Source organism: Monodon monoceros, unplaced genomic scaffold (genome assembly GCF_005190385.1).
Source record: "Monodon monoceros isolate NGI ecotype Baffin Bay Population unplaced genomic scaffold, NGI_Narwhal_1 Super_Scaffold_17, whole genome shotgun sequence".
Classification (NCBI taxonomy): domain Eukaryota; kingdom Metazoa; phylum Chordata; class Mammalia; order Artiodactyla; family Monodontidae; genus Monodon; species Monodon monoceros.
This window is the reverse complement of record NW_021703773.1, coordinates 1,584,131-1,599,605: the sequence shown is the minus strand read 5'-3', so window position 1 is coordinate 1,599,605 and position 15,475 is coordinate 1,584,131. Positions and strand designations below refer to the sequence as shown.

General features: G+C 42.9%; 1 protein-coding gene across 2 annotated transcripts in view; it reads left to right on the top strand.

Annotated features, from left to right (window-relative positions):
- Positions 1-8: 8 nt before the first annotated feature.
- The window catches only part of HGSNAT (heparan-alpha-glucosaminide N-acetyltransferase), a 44,689-nt gene continuing 29,222 nt past the window's right edge, over positions 9-15,475 (top strand). For both annotated transcript variants that reach the window (XR_003794220.1, XM_029226457.1), the window contains exons 1-5: positions 9-120; positions 7,212-7,327; positions 11,231-11,367; positions 11,585-11,706; positions 14,519-14,588. Coding sequence is in view for 1 of the 2 variants with exons in the window: in XM_029226457.1 (XP_029082290.1) it covers positions 18-120; positions 7,212-7,327; positions 11,231-11,367; positions 11,585-11,706; positions 14,519-14,588 (548 nt within the window). In the remaining variant the exon portion in view is untranslated. The remainder of the gene's footprint in view (positions 121-7,211; positions 7,328-11,230; positions 11,368-11,584; positions 11,707-14,518; positions 14,589-15,475) is intronic.

The window sequence follows — 15,475 nt, the reverse complement described above, 5'->3', positions numbered from 1 at the left end:
CAGGGGCGGCGGGCGGTATGAGCGGGCCGGGGGCCGCGGGCCGGGCGCTGGCCGCGCTGCTGCTGGCCGCGTCCGTGCTGAGCGCCGCGCTGCTGGCCCCTGGCAGCTCCCCGACGCCAGGTGAGTGCGCGCTCCGGCCGGGCCCGCGGGGCGGCGACTGTCCCCTCCCCGGGGCGGCGCGCGGGACAGCTCGGGAGGAGCAGCGCCCGGAGCTCGCGTGTCGTTTCCGCCGCGCTGTCGTGGCGGGGCCGGGGCTCGTGCACGGAGGCGACCCGCGGCAGGACGCAGGAGGGCGGGAGTGGCGCTCCTCGGGCTTCATGGAGTGCCTTTGACCCGGAGACCTGTCGCCCCCTAATGCAAAGCTGATCGGAGCCGGGCCGGCGCCCCGCTCCGTCCGCCGCACGGAGGGGTTGCGGGGGACCCGCCGGAGCCGCGGCCCGAGCGCGCAGCTCCGTGCGCGGCGGGACGGAGAGGCCGGCTCGGCTGTGCTGGGCTCCGGGGTCACCGCGGCCCGGGCCGGGGGCGCAGCGGGAGCGCGCGGGAGGCGGCGGGCGCGGGAGCTGGCGGCCGAGGCGCAGGGTCGGATCTCGAGCGAGCCTCCCCGGCCCGCTGGGCGGTTCCGCTTCCATGGTGACGGGCGGAGCGCCGGGGCTGCGGTCTGCAGGGGCGCCCCGGGCGAGGTCGACGGCCTGGGAGGGCTCGGGGGGATCGGTGCTCATGTCCGGCAGGGAGGAGAGGAGAGGTGAACCTCGGCTCAGCGAGCGTTTCCCCAGCTTGCCTGGTCTCCGAGCTCGCCAGGGAAGTGGAAAAAAAAAAGGCAAATTCCAGGGCCTCCCGCTAGACCCCTTGGACGAGGACCCAGGGCCCTAGAAGATCTCAGTCCCAAGCCCCTCCCCAGGGGATGCTGTGGTCGAAGGTCAGCCCTTGGGATCAGCCAAGGGCAGCAAACCCGGTTCGGTCAGTGTTGGGGAAGGTCACCTTATCTCCTGGGTAGCTGGGGGCCACTTGCCTCTGCTCCCTTCATCCCATCACCTTTGTATCAGAACGCGGGGGTTTTGGTGTCAGCGTGTGTGGTTCAAACTGCCCCTCCTCCTCAATCAAAATGTTGTAGGGAGAAGACAAAATCAATTTTTAAAAAGCATCTTAGCTGATTACGTTTAATACAGTGTCTCCCCCGCCCCCGAGCTCAGTCTCGTCACTCCCTCCCTTTTATAATCGAGGAACGGACCTGAAGGGGTTACATAATCTGCCCTGTCACAACTTGTCAGAGACTGAACCCGTACAACGCTCTATTTTTGTGCTTTAGCATCAGTTAATACTGATAATTATTGTAGGAAAAAGGTAAGTTTCTAAGCAGTGATTCTGTGTAGTGAGGGAGAGCGTACTAGTAGCGTTCTGAAGCCATCCACTTCCGAACCTACACAGAGCAGTGTTGCCAGGTCAGCCAGGCTTTTAGTGCCACCTGGAGGCCAACTTTGGGCGGGACAGATTCCTACTAAGAACTCCACCTTTATATGATTTGTGGACTCAAGTTTACTTGAAAAGAAAAAAAAAATTAAGTAGACTATGTCTTTTCAGATATGCTCAGCAAAGACACTTACGAGCAGGGAGCTAGAACCAGAAATTAAGTATTTGGAAATGAAGTAAAAGCCTAATATGCGAGCAGTACAGTTACTTGGGCACTATTGAAACGTGACTTTGTTTGGTTTATTTCCTCACCAAGACATTGTAGACAGGAAGAGGGAATTGTCTGTTGTATGTAATGCTCCTTGAGGCTGCCCTGGTATTTCTTTTTTTTTAAAATATTTATTTGGTTGCGAAGGGCGAGTTGCGGCAGGTGGGCTCCTTAGTTGTGGCATGCAAACTCTTAGTTGCAGCATGCGTGTGGGATCTAGTTCCCTGACCAGGGATGGAACCCTGGGCCCCCTGCATTGGGAGCGCGGAGTCTTAACCACTGCACCACGAGGGGAGTCCCTGCCCTGGTATTTGTAAGTTCAGCTGTTGGCAGCTTTTTCTAGAAACTGAGCATCAGTTTCAATTTCGGCGTCATATTGGATGGCTTAGGAATTTCGTCCTTTGTGTTTTTGTGTCTGTGTGAGTGATACAGACTACACACTCATTGGGTTTTTAAAAAATTTATTGTATTGAACTATAGCTGATTTATAATGTGTTAATTTCTGCTGTATGGCCAAATGATTCAGTTATACATATATATACATTCTTTTTCTATTCTTTTCCATTGTGGTTTATCACAGGATACTGAATATAGTTCCCTGTGCTCTATAGTAGGACCTTGTTGCTTATCCATTCTATATATAATAGTTTGCATCTGCTAATCCCACAAACTCATTGGTTTTTTAAAAAAATGCTCAAATAATGCAAAAAGGTACAAAGATGTCAGAATCCCCTGGCCTTACACTCACAGTGTCTGTTGCTGCTGTTTTGAGGAGGATAATAAGTGTTGATGAGGGTGTGGAGAAAAGGGAACCCTCCTACACTGTTGGTGGGAATGTAACTTGGTGCCGCCACTATGGAGCACAGTTTGGAGGTTCCTCAAAAAACTAAAAATAGAACTGCCATATGATCCAGCAATTCCACTCCTGGGTATGTAACTGAAGAAAATGAAAACATTAATTCAAAAAGATACGTGCACCCAGTGTTCATAGCAGCATTGTTTACAATAGCCAAGATATGGAAGCAACCTAAGTGTCCATCAACAGATGAATGGATAAAGATGTGGTACATATATACAATGGAATATTAGCTATAAAAAAGAATGGATGAAATAATGCCATTTGCAGCAACATGGATACGAGGGTATTATACTAAGTGAAATAAGTCAGAGAAAGGCAAATACTGTATGTTGTAATTTATATGTGGAATCTAAAAATAAAACGAATGAATATAACAAAACAGAAATAGACTCACAGATATAGAGAACGAACTAGTGGTTACCAGTGGGGAAAGGAAAGGGGGAGGGGCAAGAACGAGGGTAGAGGATTAAGAGATACAAACTGCTATGTATAAAATAAACTACAAGGATATATTGTATAGCATGAGGGATATGGCCAATATTTTATAGTAACTTTAAATGGAGTATAATCTAAAAATTTTGAATCACTATGTAGTACACCTGAAACTAATATATTGTAAATCAGCTATACCTCAATTTAAAAAATACAAAAAATGAATCATACTGGTTGGGCAGAGATTCTGATTTAATAGGTCTGGGGTGGAGCCAGGGCATTGGTATTTTTTTGTTTTGTTTTGTTTTTAAATTATGTATTATGTTATTATTTTATTTATTTATTTATATTTTATTTTTGGCCGCGTTGGGTCTTTGTTGCTGCATGCGGGCTTTCTCTAGTTGCAGCGAGCGGGGGTTACTCTTCATTGCAATGTGTGGGCTTCTCATTGCAGTGGCTTCTCTTGTTGTGGAGAATGGGCTCTAGGCACACGGGCTTCAGTAGCTGTGGCATGTGGGCTCAGTAGTTGTGGCTCCTGGGCTCTAGAGCGCAGGCTCAGCAGTTGTGGCACACGGACTTAGTTGCTCCGCGGCATGTGGGATCTTCCTGGACCAGGGCTCGAACCCATGTCCCCTGCATTGGCAGGCGGATTCTTAACCACTGCACCACCAGGGAAGTCTGGTTTTGTGTTTTTTTTAGCTTGCCAGGTAATTCTGATGTTCAGCTAGCATTAACCCTTCATACAACCTTATATAAAATAATATTGATGACAATTAAGAGCCTTCAAAGTCTGAAATTCACATGGAAAAATTAAGCATGAAACAAGAACCGTATTCCACCCACCACTGAAGACTCATAGAAATATGAATAAAAACAGTAGTTACTACAGCTCTGAAGGGATGATGCTGTATAGAACAATTACGGAGGAAAAGGTCAACAGCTAGTGACTATAAATTTGCAAATGGAAGCTCTCAAACCTCAACAAGGGAAATGAAAAAGAGAAATACTTGAAAACATTATGACAAGTATGACAAAGGATTTAATATCACAGGGGCTAAGTGGTTAAATAAACATTCCAACAATTCACAGGAAAGGAAAGTACTGATAGTCAACATTTGGAAAACATGTTCGAACTTGCTAATTGTCAGTTCAGAACTAAAATAATAAGGAAATTATATTTTCTATACATCGGGCTAAAACGCAAGGGAAAAAATTAAACTGGCCCAGCTGCTAGGGAACAGATCTGCTTAGTCTCAGGAGACTGGGAGCATAGAGGTTAGGTGCTGGCCAGACTGGTGAGTCAGTCTGGTGGGTGACCTCTCCAGGCCTCCCATACCTCATCCGGAGGCTGGAGACACCAGCAGCTGTTTCACGAGGCTGTTGGGACCTGGAGCACAGTAAGTGTGTCGTTTTCGGTGTCACCTGGGAGCCGATGAACACCACAGTTGTCTTTATAAACCGGCACAGCTAAATTGTGAGAGGAATTTGGCTAAACATATCAAAAACTATTTAAAAAGCTATTTTTGATTGAAAATTTCACTCCTGGAAGTTCATTCTTAAGGAACTATGTTGAAAGAAGAGCATGTTTATTTTCAGATGTCTATAGCGCCATTTTTATATCGGATATAGCATCATTTCTTATAATTGGAAAAAAGGGGAGTGGGGGGACATTGGAAATAAGGTTAAATGAAAAGAGAAGAAACAACTTTTCAAAATATTTAACCGCATGTTCCTGATTCTGACGAAGCCCCTCTTGTCCCCTGCATTGGTTGGATGTGGCCCAGGTCATTATAATCATCATTTGTCGGACACTTACTTTGTTTGAGGTTCTCTGTCAAGCACTTTGCTTGTGTTATCAATTTTAGCCTCCCCAGCAATCCTCCGAAGCACACATTGTTATGACCCCTAATTTATTGATGAGGATGCTGAGGCAGGGTGGGGTCCAGATTCAAGTTGGCCCAACGTGAAGTCCACACACTTAACCCACCATGTTATACTCCTGGTCTCAAACGCTGCTTCTGCTGGCCGCTCGCCATAGGGCGACCAAAGAACAGAAAAAGTGATTGATAAAGCTTTGTTTAGCCTGGAAGGGAAAAAAAGCCTCAGTAGATTATTAAAAGTTATATACTTTGTGTTTTCGCTTCACTGAGAGCTAAATAAGGGTAAATTAGGATGAACGCTAAAAATGAGGGATTTAGGCTGGCTGCAGTGAAGAATTTTCTGAATTAACCAGATGAGGTACTGGGGAGCCCTGAATTAAGCTTTCATATTACAAAATAAAAGAGGCTAGATTATTACCTTTCTGGTTGTGTTATTAAATAGTTTCCCTTAACCCTTACACTGTTGGTGGGAATGTAAATTGTTACAACCACTGTGGAGAACAGTATGGAGGTTCCTTAAAAAACTAAAAATAGAGCTACCATGTGATCCAGCAATCCCACTCCTGGGCATATATCTGGAAAAAAACATAATTTGAAAAGACACATGCACCCCAATGTTCATTGCAGCACTATTTACAATAGCCAGGACATGGAAGCAACCTAAATGTCCATCAGCAGAGGAATGGATAAAGAAGATGTGGTACATATATACAGTGGAGTATTACTCAGCCATAAAAAGAATGAAATAATGCCATTTGCATCAACATGGATGCAGCTAGACATTATCATACTAAGTGAAGTAAGTCAGATGAAGACAAATATCATGATATCACTTATATGTGGAATCTAAAAATAAATGATACAAATGAACTTATTTACAAAACAGAAATAGACTCACAAACTTTGAAAACAAACTTATGGTTACCAAAGGGGAAATGTGTGTGGGGAGGAATAAATTAGGAGTTTGGGATTAACGTATACGCACTACTATATATATGTATATATAATAGATAATTAACAAGGCCCTACTGTGTAGAACAGGGGACTCAGTATTCTGTAATAAGCTACATGGGAAAAGAATCTGAAAAAGAATGGATATATGGGGACTTCCCTGGTGGCGCAGTGGATAAGACTCTGTGCTCCCAATGCAGGGGGCCTGGGTTCGATCCCTGGTCAGGGAACCAGATCCCACATGCATGCCGCAAGTAAGAGTTCACATGCCACAACTAAGGAGCCCACGTGCTGCAACTAAGGAGCTGGCGAGCTGCAACTAAGGAGGCCGCCTGCCACAACTAATACCCGGTACAACCAAATAAATTAATTAATTAAAAAAATAAAGAATGGATATATGTATATGTGTAATGGAATCACTTTGCTCTACACCTGAAACTAACACAACATTGTAAATCAACTAGACTCCAGTATAAAATAAAAAATTAAAGAAAGTTTCCCTTTTTTTCTTTTGCCTAGAAGCTAGATGGTGATTTCTCTTTCATATAATATAACAGATATGGCCCAGTTGATCTGGATGAAACACTTTGCTTTAACTTTAGCCAATAATAGTTCACTGTTTGCCTACCAAATTGGCAGACTGAAAGGTAGAAGATGCATCATCCTTATGGTACCCTGAGAGCATCTGGTAAAGTGATGAGCTCTAAGCCCAGGGAATATGGAGCAGTGGCTCTTTCTGCCCTTCAGACTTACCCTCTCTCCTTCCCCGCCTCACGTCTGCCATGGAAACCAGGAGATGCAGAACTCCAAACAAAAGTGACATCAGGCAGAGCTTCTCGGACTGTAAAGGGCATGCGGATCCCCCAGGAACACTGCTGCTGTGCGCGTCCTGACTCCCTAGTCTGCAGGTCTTGAGAGCTGCCCATCCCAGCTCAGAGCTGAGTGATGTGGGCCAGGAAAGTTGGAGCTTTGGAATCACGCAGATTGGGTTCATGTCAGTGATTTCACTGAAAACCTCTGTGGCCATGGGCAGTTATGTAATTTTTGTGGGCCTTAATTTCTTCACCCGTAGGATGGAGAAAATACCTAGCTCATGAGGTTGTCATATTATCAAATAGAAGGTACATGGAAACAACTAAACTTGGTGCCCCTCACACCTTAGTACTTGGTGATTGTAAGATGCGAATGGTGTTGATTGAATCCTTGTTTGTAGTAGAGGCATGTGTGTGGAAGGGAACTGGGTGCGTGTGTGCATGTGCACATCCGTGTGGACACGGCATGAGGGACGAGAGACCCCAGGTGTTTGAGAAGTGCTCCTGAGAAGCCACTTTCCACTCTGATGCACTTTGTCTCTGACACATCTTTCAGGTGCCTAGTTTTTCTTTTTCTTTTTCTTTTTTCTAATTCTTACCAGACTTAGGAAAAAAAAGGCACTTGGACCTGAAGATGGACCAGGCTTTGCTGCTCATCCATAATGAACTGCCTGGGACAAACTTGACCATCTACTGGAATTTTGATTGCTGTTATCATGTAGGTGCTGCGTGCTTGCTCACAGTTGTGTTTGCTTTGGGGCTGGTTTGATATGGCCCCAGTACTGTCAGACCTGAAGCCCTTCACATGTTAGCCTCAGCTTTACAGGTGAGGAAACAAGCAGGCTAGACAAAGACTCAGAAGAAATTCCACCACGGAGGATGCCTAGCAATGGACAGCATCCCTTTTTTATCTTTTCCCTGCCCATCTTTTTCAAACCAGTTTCTGTGATGAGCAAAATTGATAGACATGTTTTTTTTGTTTTTCTTTTTTTTTTTTTAATGTGACAAGCATTCTTTCATTCCACAATAAGAGCATAAACCAGATCCGGGCCACTTGCTCATTTCTGCCACCTCTTATAGCCTGTACCCTCAGAGCCATTAATCAAGGGGCCTAGAGTGTGACAGGGCAGCCACACCACTGGTTTCAAGTTGCAGAGGGGTGATGCACTAGGATGGGGTCTCAGCAGGATATTCACACTCCCTTTTGGAGTCCATTCAATTTGATCCCTTATGAAGCCTGAAGTGATAGACGTGTTTTGACTCCTCTGCCCACTGCATAACCCTCCTGCTGGACCAGAGAAGGAAGGAGTGAGACACGGGGGTGGGGGGTGGGGGTGGGGGGGGGGGCGGGCAGGGCGGGGCGGTGAGGGCCACAGGAAGCTTACGCTGAGGTCCTTCTGATGATAAAGGATTTTATCTGAAGGTGTTGCTCCTATGCTAGACCTTGTTGCTTTTTAAGGACAGGGCTGTTCGTCCATGTAAAATGAAATAGTCTTTACTTCCAGATTGAGAGCTTCAGTGTACCACCTTCAGAGGAGGAATTTTAATGGATAGTGACCTGTTTAGTGTAAATAGGTTTTTAAAAAAGAAAACAAATTTTAAAAGTCCCCAGTGTGGGTATCAGCTAGAAGATGATGGAGCAGTACATGACACCTCCTGTAAAGTTAAGTGAAACACAGAACATCGGTAATATTAAAAAGGTAGGTCAAGACCAAGAAAACAAGAGGGACCTAAAAGGACCTTAAATTAAGTAGAAAAAATCAGTAACTTCAAAAATATCTGTAATGTATTTAACAAAACATCAATCATGTGTTGTCAAGCGAGACTAAACACGAACGGCAGAGATTATACTTTCTGCAATTTCCTACCTCTGCATAACAAAAAAATACTAATAGGAGAGAGAATACAGACGTAAATGTCATAGAAAAATCCTTGACCTGGCCAAAGCAATTCTTATGAAAATTTGTGTCTAAATGTTTCTAACAGTAAAGATAATGTTAATACAAGTTGCAGCTGCTGTTTACTGAGGGCCTGCTCTGTTTTAGATACGTTATATCTCATTTAATCCTCACAGCAATCCAGGAAATACCTGGATCCTGCAGATGGTGTTGCTGAGATTAAGAGCAGGAAAGTGACTTTATCCCAGGTCCCCCCGCTGTCATGTGGCAGCGCTGGGGTCCTCACCCCTCAGTCTAGCTTCAGAGTGTGTCCGCTTTCCTTTCTGGATCCTGCTTTATGTTAATCAGGAAGAAAAGGGGAAATGAAAAGCTACTGAGTAAGGATCTCAAGGTCTTGGAAAAGTGTCATCATCCAAACAAGAAAAAAGGAAGCAATAAAAACAGTAACTATGGAAACTGCAAAATGAGAAAAAAAATGGGAATAAGAATGAGCCAAGAGATGGTTTTCTAAAATAAAAGTCACACATACTCTGTAACGGCCTATATGGGAAAAGAACCTAAACAAAGAAAAAGAGTGGATATATGTATACGTGTAACTGATTCACGTTGCTGTACACCTGAAACTATAACACAGCATTGTAAATCAACAATACTCCAATAAAAATTTGAAAAATTAAAAAATAAATAAAAGTCACACAATTGATGAATTATTGATACATTTAAGGGAACAATGGAAATTAATAAAATTAGAAATTATATGTCAACAGAAATTGAAATAATTATGGTCTAATGAACAGTTAAGACTGATCAATTTAAAGTACAAAAATTGATTGATTTCCTTCAAAAAATATAATATGAAGATTGATTCAAGAAACTGAGGACATAAATGGATCAGCAACTGACTAAGAAATCTGGAGAGTTGTAATGAATTTCTCTACCTAAAAATAGGTCATTCTCTCCTGCATTTTCAAATAATAAATAATTCTTAATCTATATAAACTGACCCTAAATATAACAACAATAAAAAAACTGATGGCTTGGTATCTGATTCATTCTGCAGGGTGTTGATCTTAAAATCTAGCCAAGACATGACAGAAAATGCAGGTCAATCTTTCTAATTAATGTGGGTGTAAAAATCTTAAATAAATTATCAGGTAGAATAAGTTGGCATATTGAGAGATTTATGATGACTTATATTTTCATCTTGAGGAATCTATAAGAGGTCATATATATGGACAATGATAAAATTTTAATGGGAAAATTATAGGCTAAATGGAGAAATAGCCAATGCATGCTGATGTGACACCTAAACGTAGGAAAAATGGCAATACTTCCCAAATTAGTTTATACATTCAACACAGTTGCTTGTGGATACTTTATAGAAGCTGCATAAAAATAATTCCAAAATGTCTGTGAAAAAGTAAGTGTGCAAGAGAATCAGAGGATGGCCCAAAAGGAGAATGGACGGTACGGAGACTTGCTGTACCAGATAAGAAGTATCACAGAGCACGGTCGTGAACGTAGCCAAAAAAGATAAATGAAGACCAACGGGCCAAACGAAGTATAAGAAGTAGAATCTAATTTACGTAAGAATTTAACAGCTAAAACCATGGGAAAGGTATTTAGAATTATGGGATACCATCTATCAAATACCCCAAGTGGATTCAAGTAAAAAAAAAACAAAACCCACAAATTTAACAAATACTAAAAAATGCAGAATACATTGTTAAACTCATGAAGCCATAGAAGAAATAACAAACCAGAGTAGTATGACTCTGTAAAACTTTAAAAACAACAGCATAATAAGATGAAAGCACTAGAGTGGGGAAGCGTTTGAGAGAGTTAGAAGTTTCATGTTACAGTGTACGAGGACAGATTTCTAAGATTCTGTTTGAGGGAAATGAGTGTCTACCAGGTGGTTCACACCATAAGGAACATAAAAGAGCAAAAGAAAATTGAATTATTTAATCTACTTCTAATTTAAAATGTAATCTTAATGCTGTGGTATCATAAACACCTAGTACCTGAACAGAAGGAAGAATGATATGAAGTCCTGGTAAGTCTGATGAGAAATAAATCTGTTGTAATTTCTCTTATGTGAGTGCTGTTTGGCCACGTGTAACAAGAACCATTAAAATGATTATTTTTTTAATCCAGTAATCTCATTTTTGGAAATTTGTCTTAGGGAAAGAATTTAAAGGAATAAGAACATCATGTGTAGACCTTTTAAAACAATATAATTTATATAAATTATAAATATAAGTAGATTTATATTATTATATATCATATAATTAAATTATATATCTTCCAAAACAATATAATTTATATAAGTTATATACAAAAAGAAAAAACGAGCTTTGAAAGCAGCCTAAGTATTCATAGCGATAGTATTTGATGGAATATAATGCAACCATTAAAAATTATAAATATGCAAATTAGGTAGAATCATGGAAGTTTATTTGTTAAATAATATTAAGTAAAACCATAGAATGCAAGATTAAAGGGATGCTGTATTTGTTAATTATGTGAAGAATGTACCTATGAATAAAGATTATGTAGTTCCATAGCAACACCTAGTTATGTAGGCAAATTTTACCTAAATTATTGAAGTGTAAAAGTTTTCTATAAGCATGAAGGAAAAGTTATCTCAGGTCTTCGGTTGGATACCCAGCAACCACAGACTGTCAAACCCCTAACACCTGGCCTGTGCTTGGATCGTGTAGTGCCTGCTCCAGGTCCTGGTCGACGTCTCCCAGAGCAGGAAACCCGGGGAGCCCAGCATTGAGGCTGTGGCTGTGAGCACCCAGCACAGATCCATCCTGCAGCTTAATGACACTGCGGAGGAGAAGCAAGTTTGTAGGTTTGTACCTGCTATGATGTGACCTACTGACACCTGTACTTTCTCTCTACTATTTTTTTCCTGTTTGGGTTTTAGCTTCTTCTCTCAAAATATCTTTCTGTGTCTTCCCTGATCTGCACCCAGGAATGCCTGTCACTCTGCCTGGGTGACATTACCAACATCCAACTGCTTATTTCCTAACCTAATGATGTTTCTTCATTTTCCCTAATCTTTGTAGGCTGGAATACAAATTTGGGGAATTTGGAAACTATTCTCTCTTCGTAAAGCACACCCACGATGGAGTCAATGAAATTGCATGTGACCTGGTCGTTAATGAGAAGCCAGTTGACAGTAACCTTCGTACGTACATGCTCTTGGTTGATTTTTATTTTTTAAAAATATTTATTTATTTATTTATTTGGCTGCTCCAGGTCTTAGTTGTAGCATGCAGGCTCCTTAGTTGCAGCATGCGTGTGGGATCTAGTTCTCTGACCAGGGATCAAACCTGGGCCCCCTGAACTGGGAGCACAGAGTCTCAACTACTGGACCCAGGGAAGTCCCTCTTGGTAAATTTGCATTTTCAACGGTTTTACTTTTTGAGTACTGTTTGCGACATTTCGGGTAATTTAAATCCTGGATTATAGGTTGTCTGTCTCACTTAGTTATGGCATATTTATAATATATTTATTGTGTCATTGGTGTAGACCAAGAAAATTGTGTGACATACAAAAAATTATTTGATGTATCAACATATTCTCATAGTTGTTATTTACTGTATTATGAAGTATAAATAAGCCAAAAAAATTAATGCAGTGGAAAGAAACTAGAAATAAGACAGTTGACTGTCAGGTGTCTTTCTTTGTTTTAGGATTTAGGATACAGTGTTTCCTGTATGTGTCTCTGACTGTCCAGAGGTCCCCTTGGGTTCAGGAGGGATCGTTTGTTCTCTAATAACTCCACTGGAGAAAATCTGTCCCTCCAAGCCCCCAGTAGATAGTATCAGGAATCCCTGGGGCTGTTCCAACAATAAGTACTGTCCACAGTGACGCTGTTGAAGACTGTCAGAAGAACACTGGTAAGAGCCAGTGTGAAAGAGTCAACGCGGGATGATTTAATCATTAAAAGAAAATGTAATTGATGGAAACACGTTGCACATACAAAAACCAGTGAGTTCACTATGAAGCTAAAAAGCACAAGGCCCCCTCCCCCAACAAAAACAATATTTTGGTTGCCTTTGAGGGTAACAAGGACACCTGGTGTTAACTGATGATCCTGGTGAAGGCAGGATCATCTCTCCTGCCTTTCCTGTTTTGACTACATCTTAGGGTAACGAAATAGTCCTAGGTGATGAGGGTAAATTCTTTAGAGAAGGAATCGAGCTAATAATGTGGCAGAATATTTTGCAACGCCCATTGAAGTTACTGATTTAGGCAAAAGCCATGAGTGGATGGAACCATCCAATGAAAGGGGAACTTTACAGGGGAGGGGACAGGCCTTCACCAGCTGAATGCGGGCGTCGGGCACAAGGTCTGAAGCAGGAGGTGCTCCTGATGGGATGTGGTGGGAAAGACACAGCACCTCCGACGCGTTCCTGCCGGAGAAGTGGGACTTCTCGGCCAAGGCTTTACAGCTAACTTCCCATTTATAGAACGCACGGAGGACAGAGGAACAAGTTCAGTGACACCAGGCGAGGGGTCCTGGCAGATCTAGACCTCGAATGAGATGCCCTGATAGGAGACAGCCAGCCTTGTGTAAATCAAGTCAGTGGCTGTGGACCAGTGCATGGAGCTTAAGGCACGTTAACAATGCAGGCAAGATGTGAGCCTTGCTTGGATCCTGATTTGAACACATGGACTACAACACACATTTTCGAGGCAACTAGAAAAATTTGAATATGGACTCAGTGTTAGCCAGGGAATTATTAATTTTGTATGACATTGTGCTTATACAGCAAAAGGTCCATTCTTAAGAAACTTTTAATTTTGAAGTAGTTTTAGACTCACAGAAACGTTGCAAAGCAGGGTTTCCATATTCCCTTCGCTCAGCTTCCCCTAAGCCCCTCAACTATATAATCACAGTACGGTGATTCCATGTACAGTGATTGAAACCAGGAACGTCATGCACACAGCGCTATTAACTGAGCTGCGGAGTTCTCAGATTTCTCCAGTTGTCCTACTTGTGTCCGTTTTGTGTCCAGGGTCCCACAGAGCATTTAGTGATCAGGTCTCCCAGGCCTCCTCTAATCTAACCTCACGGCCTCTAATCAGCCTTTCTTGGTCTTTCACGACCTTGACACTTTTGAAGAGGACTGGCCAGTTATTTTGTTACTTTGGTTTGCTTGCTGCCTTCTTGTGACCCAGAAGAGGCCGTGTGTCTTCGGTAGCATCCTACAGAAGAGATACAGTGTCCTCCTCAGGGGGTCACGTAAGAATTGCATGACGTACATAGAGATACATCCTGAAGATGTGGGAATGAAATAGCTTGATGTCTGGGATTTGCTTAAAACACTTCAGGTGGAAAAAAAAAAAAGGGTGAGTAGTAGTAGTAGATGAAGCAAGAGTGACCATGTTTGATATTCTAGAATCTAGGTGACAGCTATATGTGGGCTTATTGTACAGTTCTCTGTACTTTTGTGTATGTTTGATATTTTTCATGATGAAAATTAGCGCTTCCCTGATGAAGAGTATTCTCAGTTGTTAATAAGAAATTTCACATAAGGATATAGGCTTTTCCTTCATACGTTTCCATTTTTATTTGTTTGCCTTTTTCTTTTTTTTTGTTTGCGGTATGCGGGCCTCTCACTGTTGTGGCCTCTCCCGTTGCGGAGCACAGGCTCCGGACGCGCAGGCTCAGCGGCCATGGCTCACGGGCCCAGCCACTCCGCGACATGTGGGATCTTCCCGGACCGGGGCACGAACCCGTGTCTCCTGCACGGCAGGCGGACTCTCAACCACTGCACCACCAGAGAAGCCCCCTTTTTCTTTTTTTAAATTTAAAATTTGTTTTACTGAAGTATAGTTGATTTACAATGTTGTGTTAATTTCTACTATACAGCAAAGTGATTCAGTTATATGTATGTATACATTCTTTTTCATATTGTTTGCATTTTTCATTTACTGATTCACTGTGATGACATGACAGCTTTTGGTGATGATACGTTTTATTTTTGCAGCCGTGAGTATCGCATTCCTTGTCGGCCTGGTGCTCATCATTGTGGTGTCCTTTCTAAGGTTCGCGCTGAGGTAAGCAGGCGTTGGGTGGGGGGGCACACTGGGGAAAACAGAATACAGAATAACTGTATTCAGAAAGGGTACTTTGACCATTATTCCTGGATTAAATGAAAACTTACTGTGTCCGCCGTGTCCAGTGTAGTCCTAGGCATTAGGGATTCAGTGTCAAATAAGAGATGGTCCCTGACTTCAGGGAAATAATAACCTAGTGTGAATGGCTCTCTGCCTTCAATTCTCCCACGTGGCTGAAGATGTAGAAGAAAATACTTGAGCAATCATTATTTCCTGACAGACTCTCACATCCTGCCACGTAGCGCATGGAAGAGGCCTGTGATGGGCTTGGGAGGTGCTGCCACACTGACTGTCTTCCTCCTCTTGGCTCTGAACCCAGAGGCCATGCCTCTGGTCCAGCTTCCCAGCTCCTGCGGTGGGGACCTCTGACCTCAGGGTGGACTCTCCCTTGGTTAGGGTCAGCCAGCTTGGAGAGGGGATTCCTTCTCCTGCCTGGTAAACAACGATTCTGGTGAGTGGATTTGCGGACTGCAGAAGGAAAAGAAAGTGAAATAGACCCAGGCCTGGCACGTCACCTTGCCAAGGGGTGGTCTTGCCTCTTAAAAGGAATAAGATTGAATTTTCACATGCTCAGCTGGTTATGGTCTCAGGAAAGGCCATGAGATTTTATTGGTGAGCCGGATCCAAATTGGAAGAAAAAACCTGCTAGCTTGGGGAAATCCTGCACCTTTGGGGAGTTTATCACTCTGACCCTTTAGGGATGGAGTGCAATCCATAAAGAGGAGTTGCATTACTTTGGTGATAAGATGTAAATGGTCTTCCAGTTTATTGGAGTGTTTTCATTTGGTGCTTTGGATGTGAATGTGTCTATTACGTGATGTTTAAAG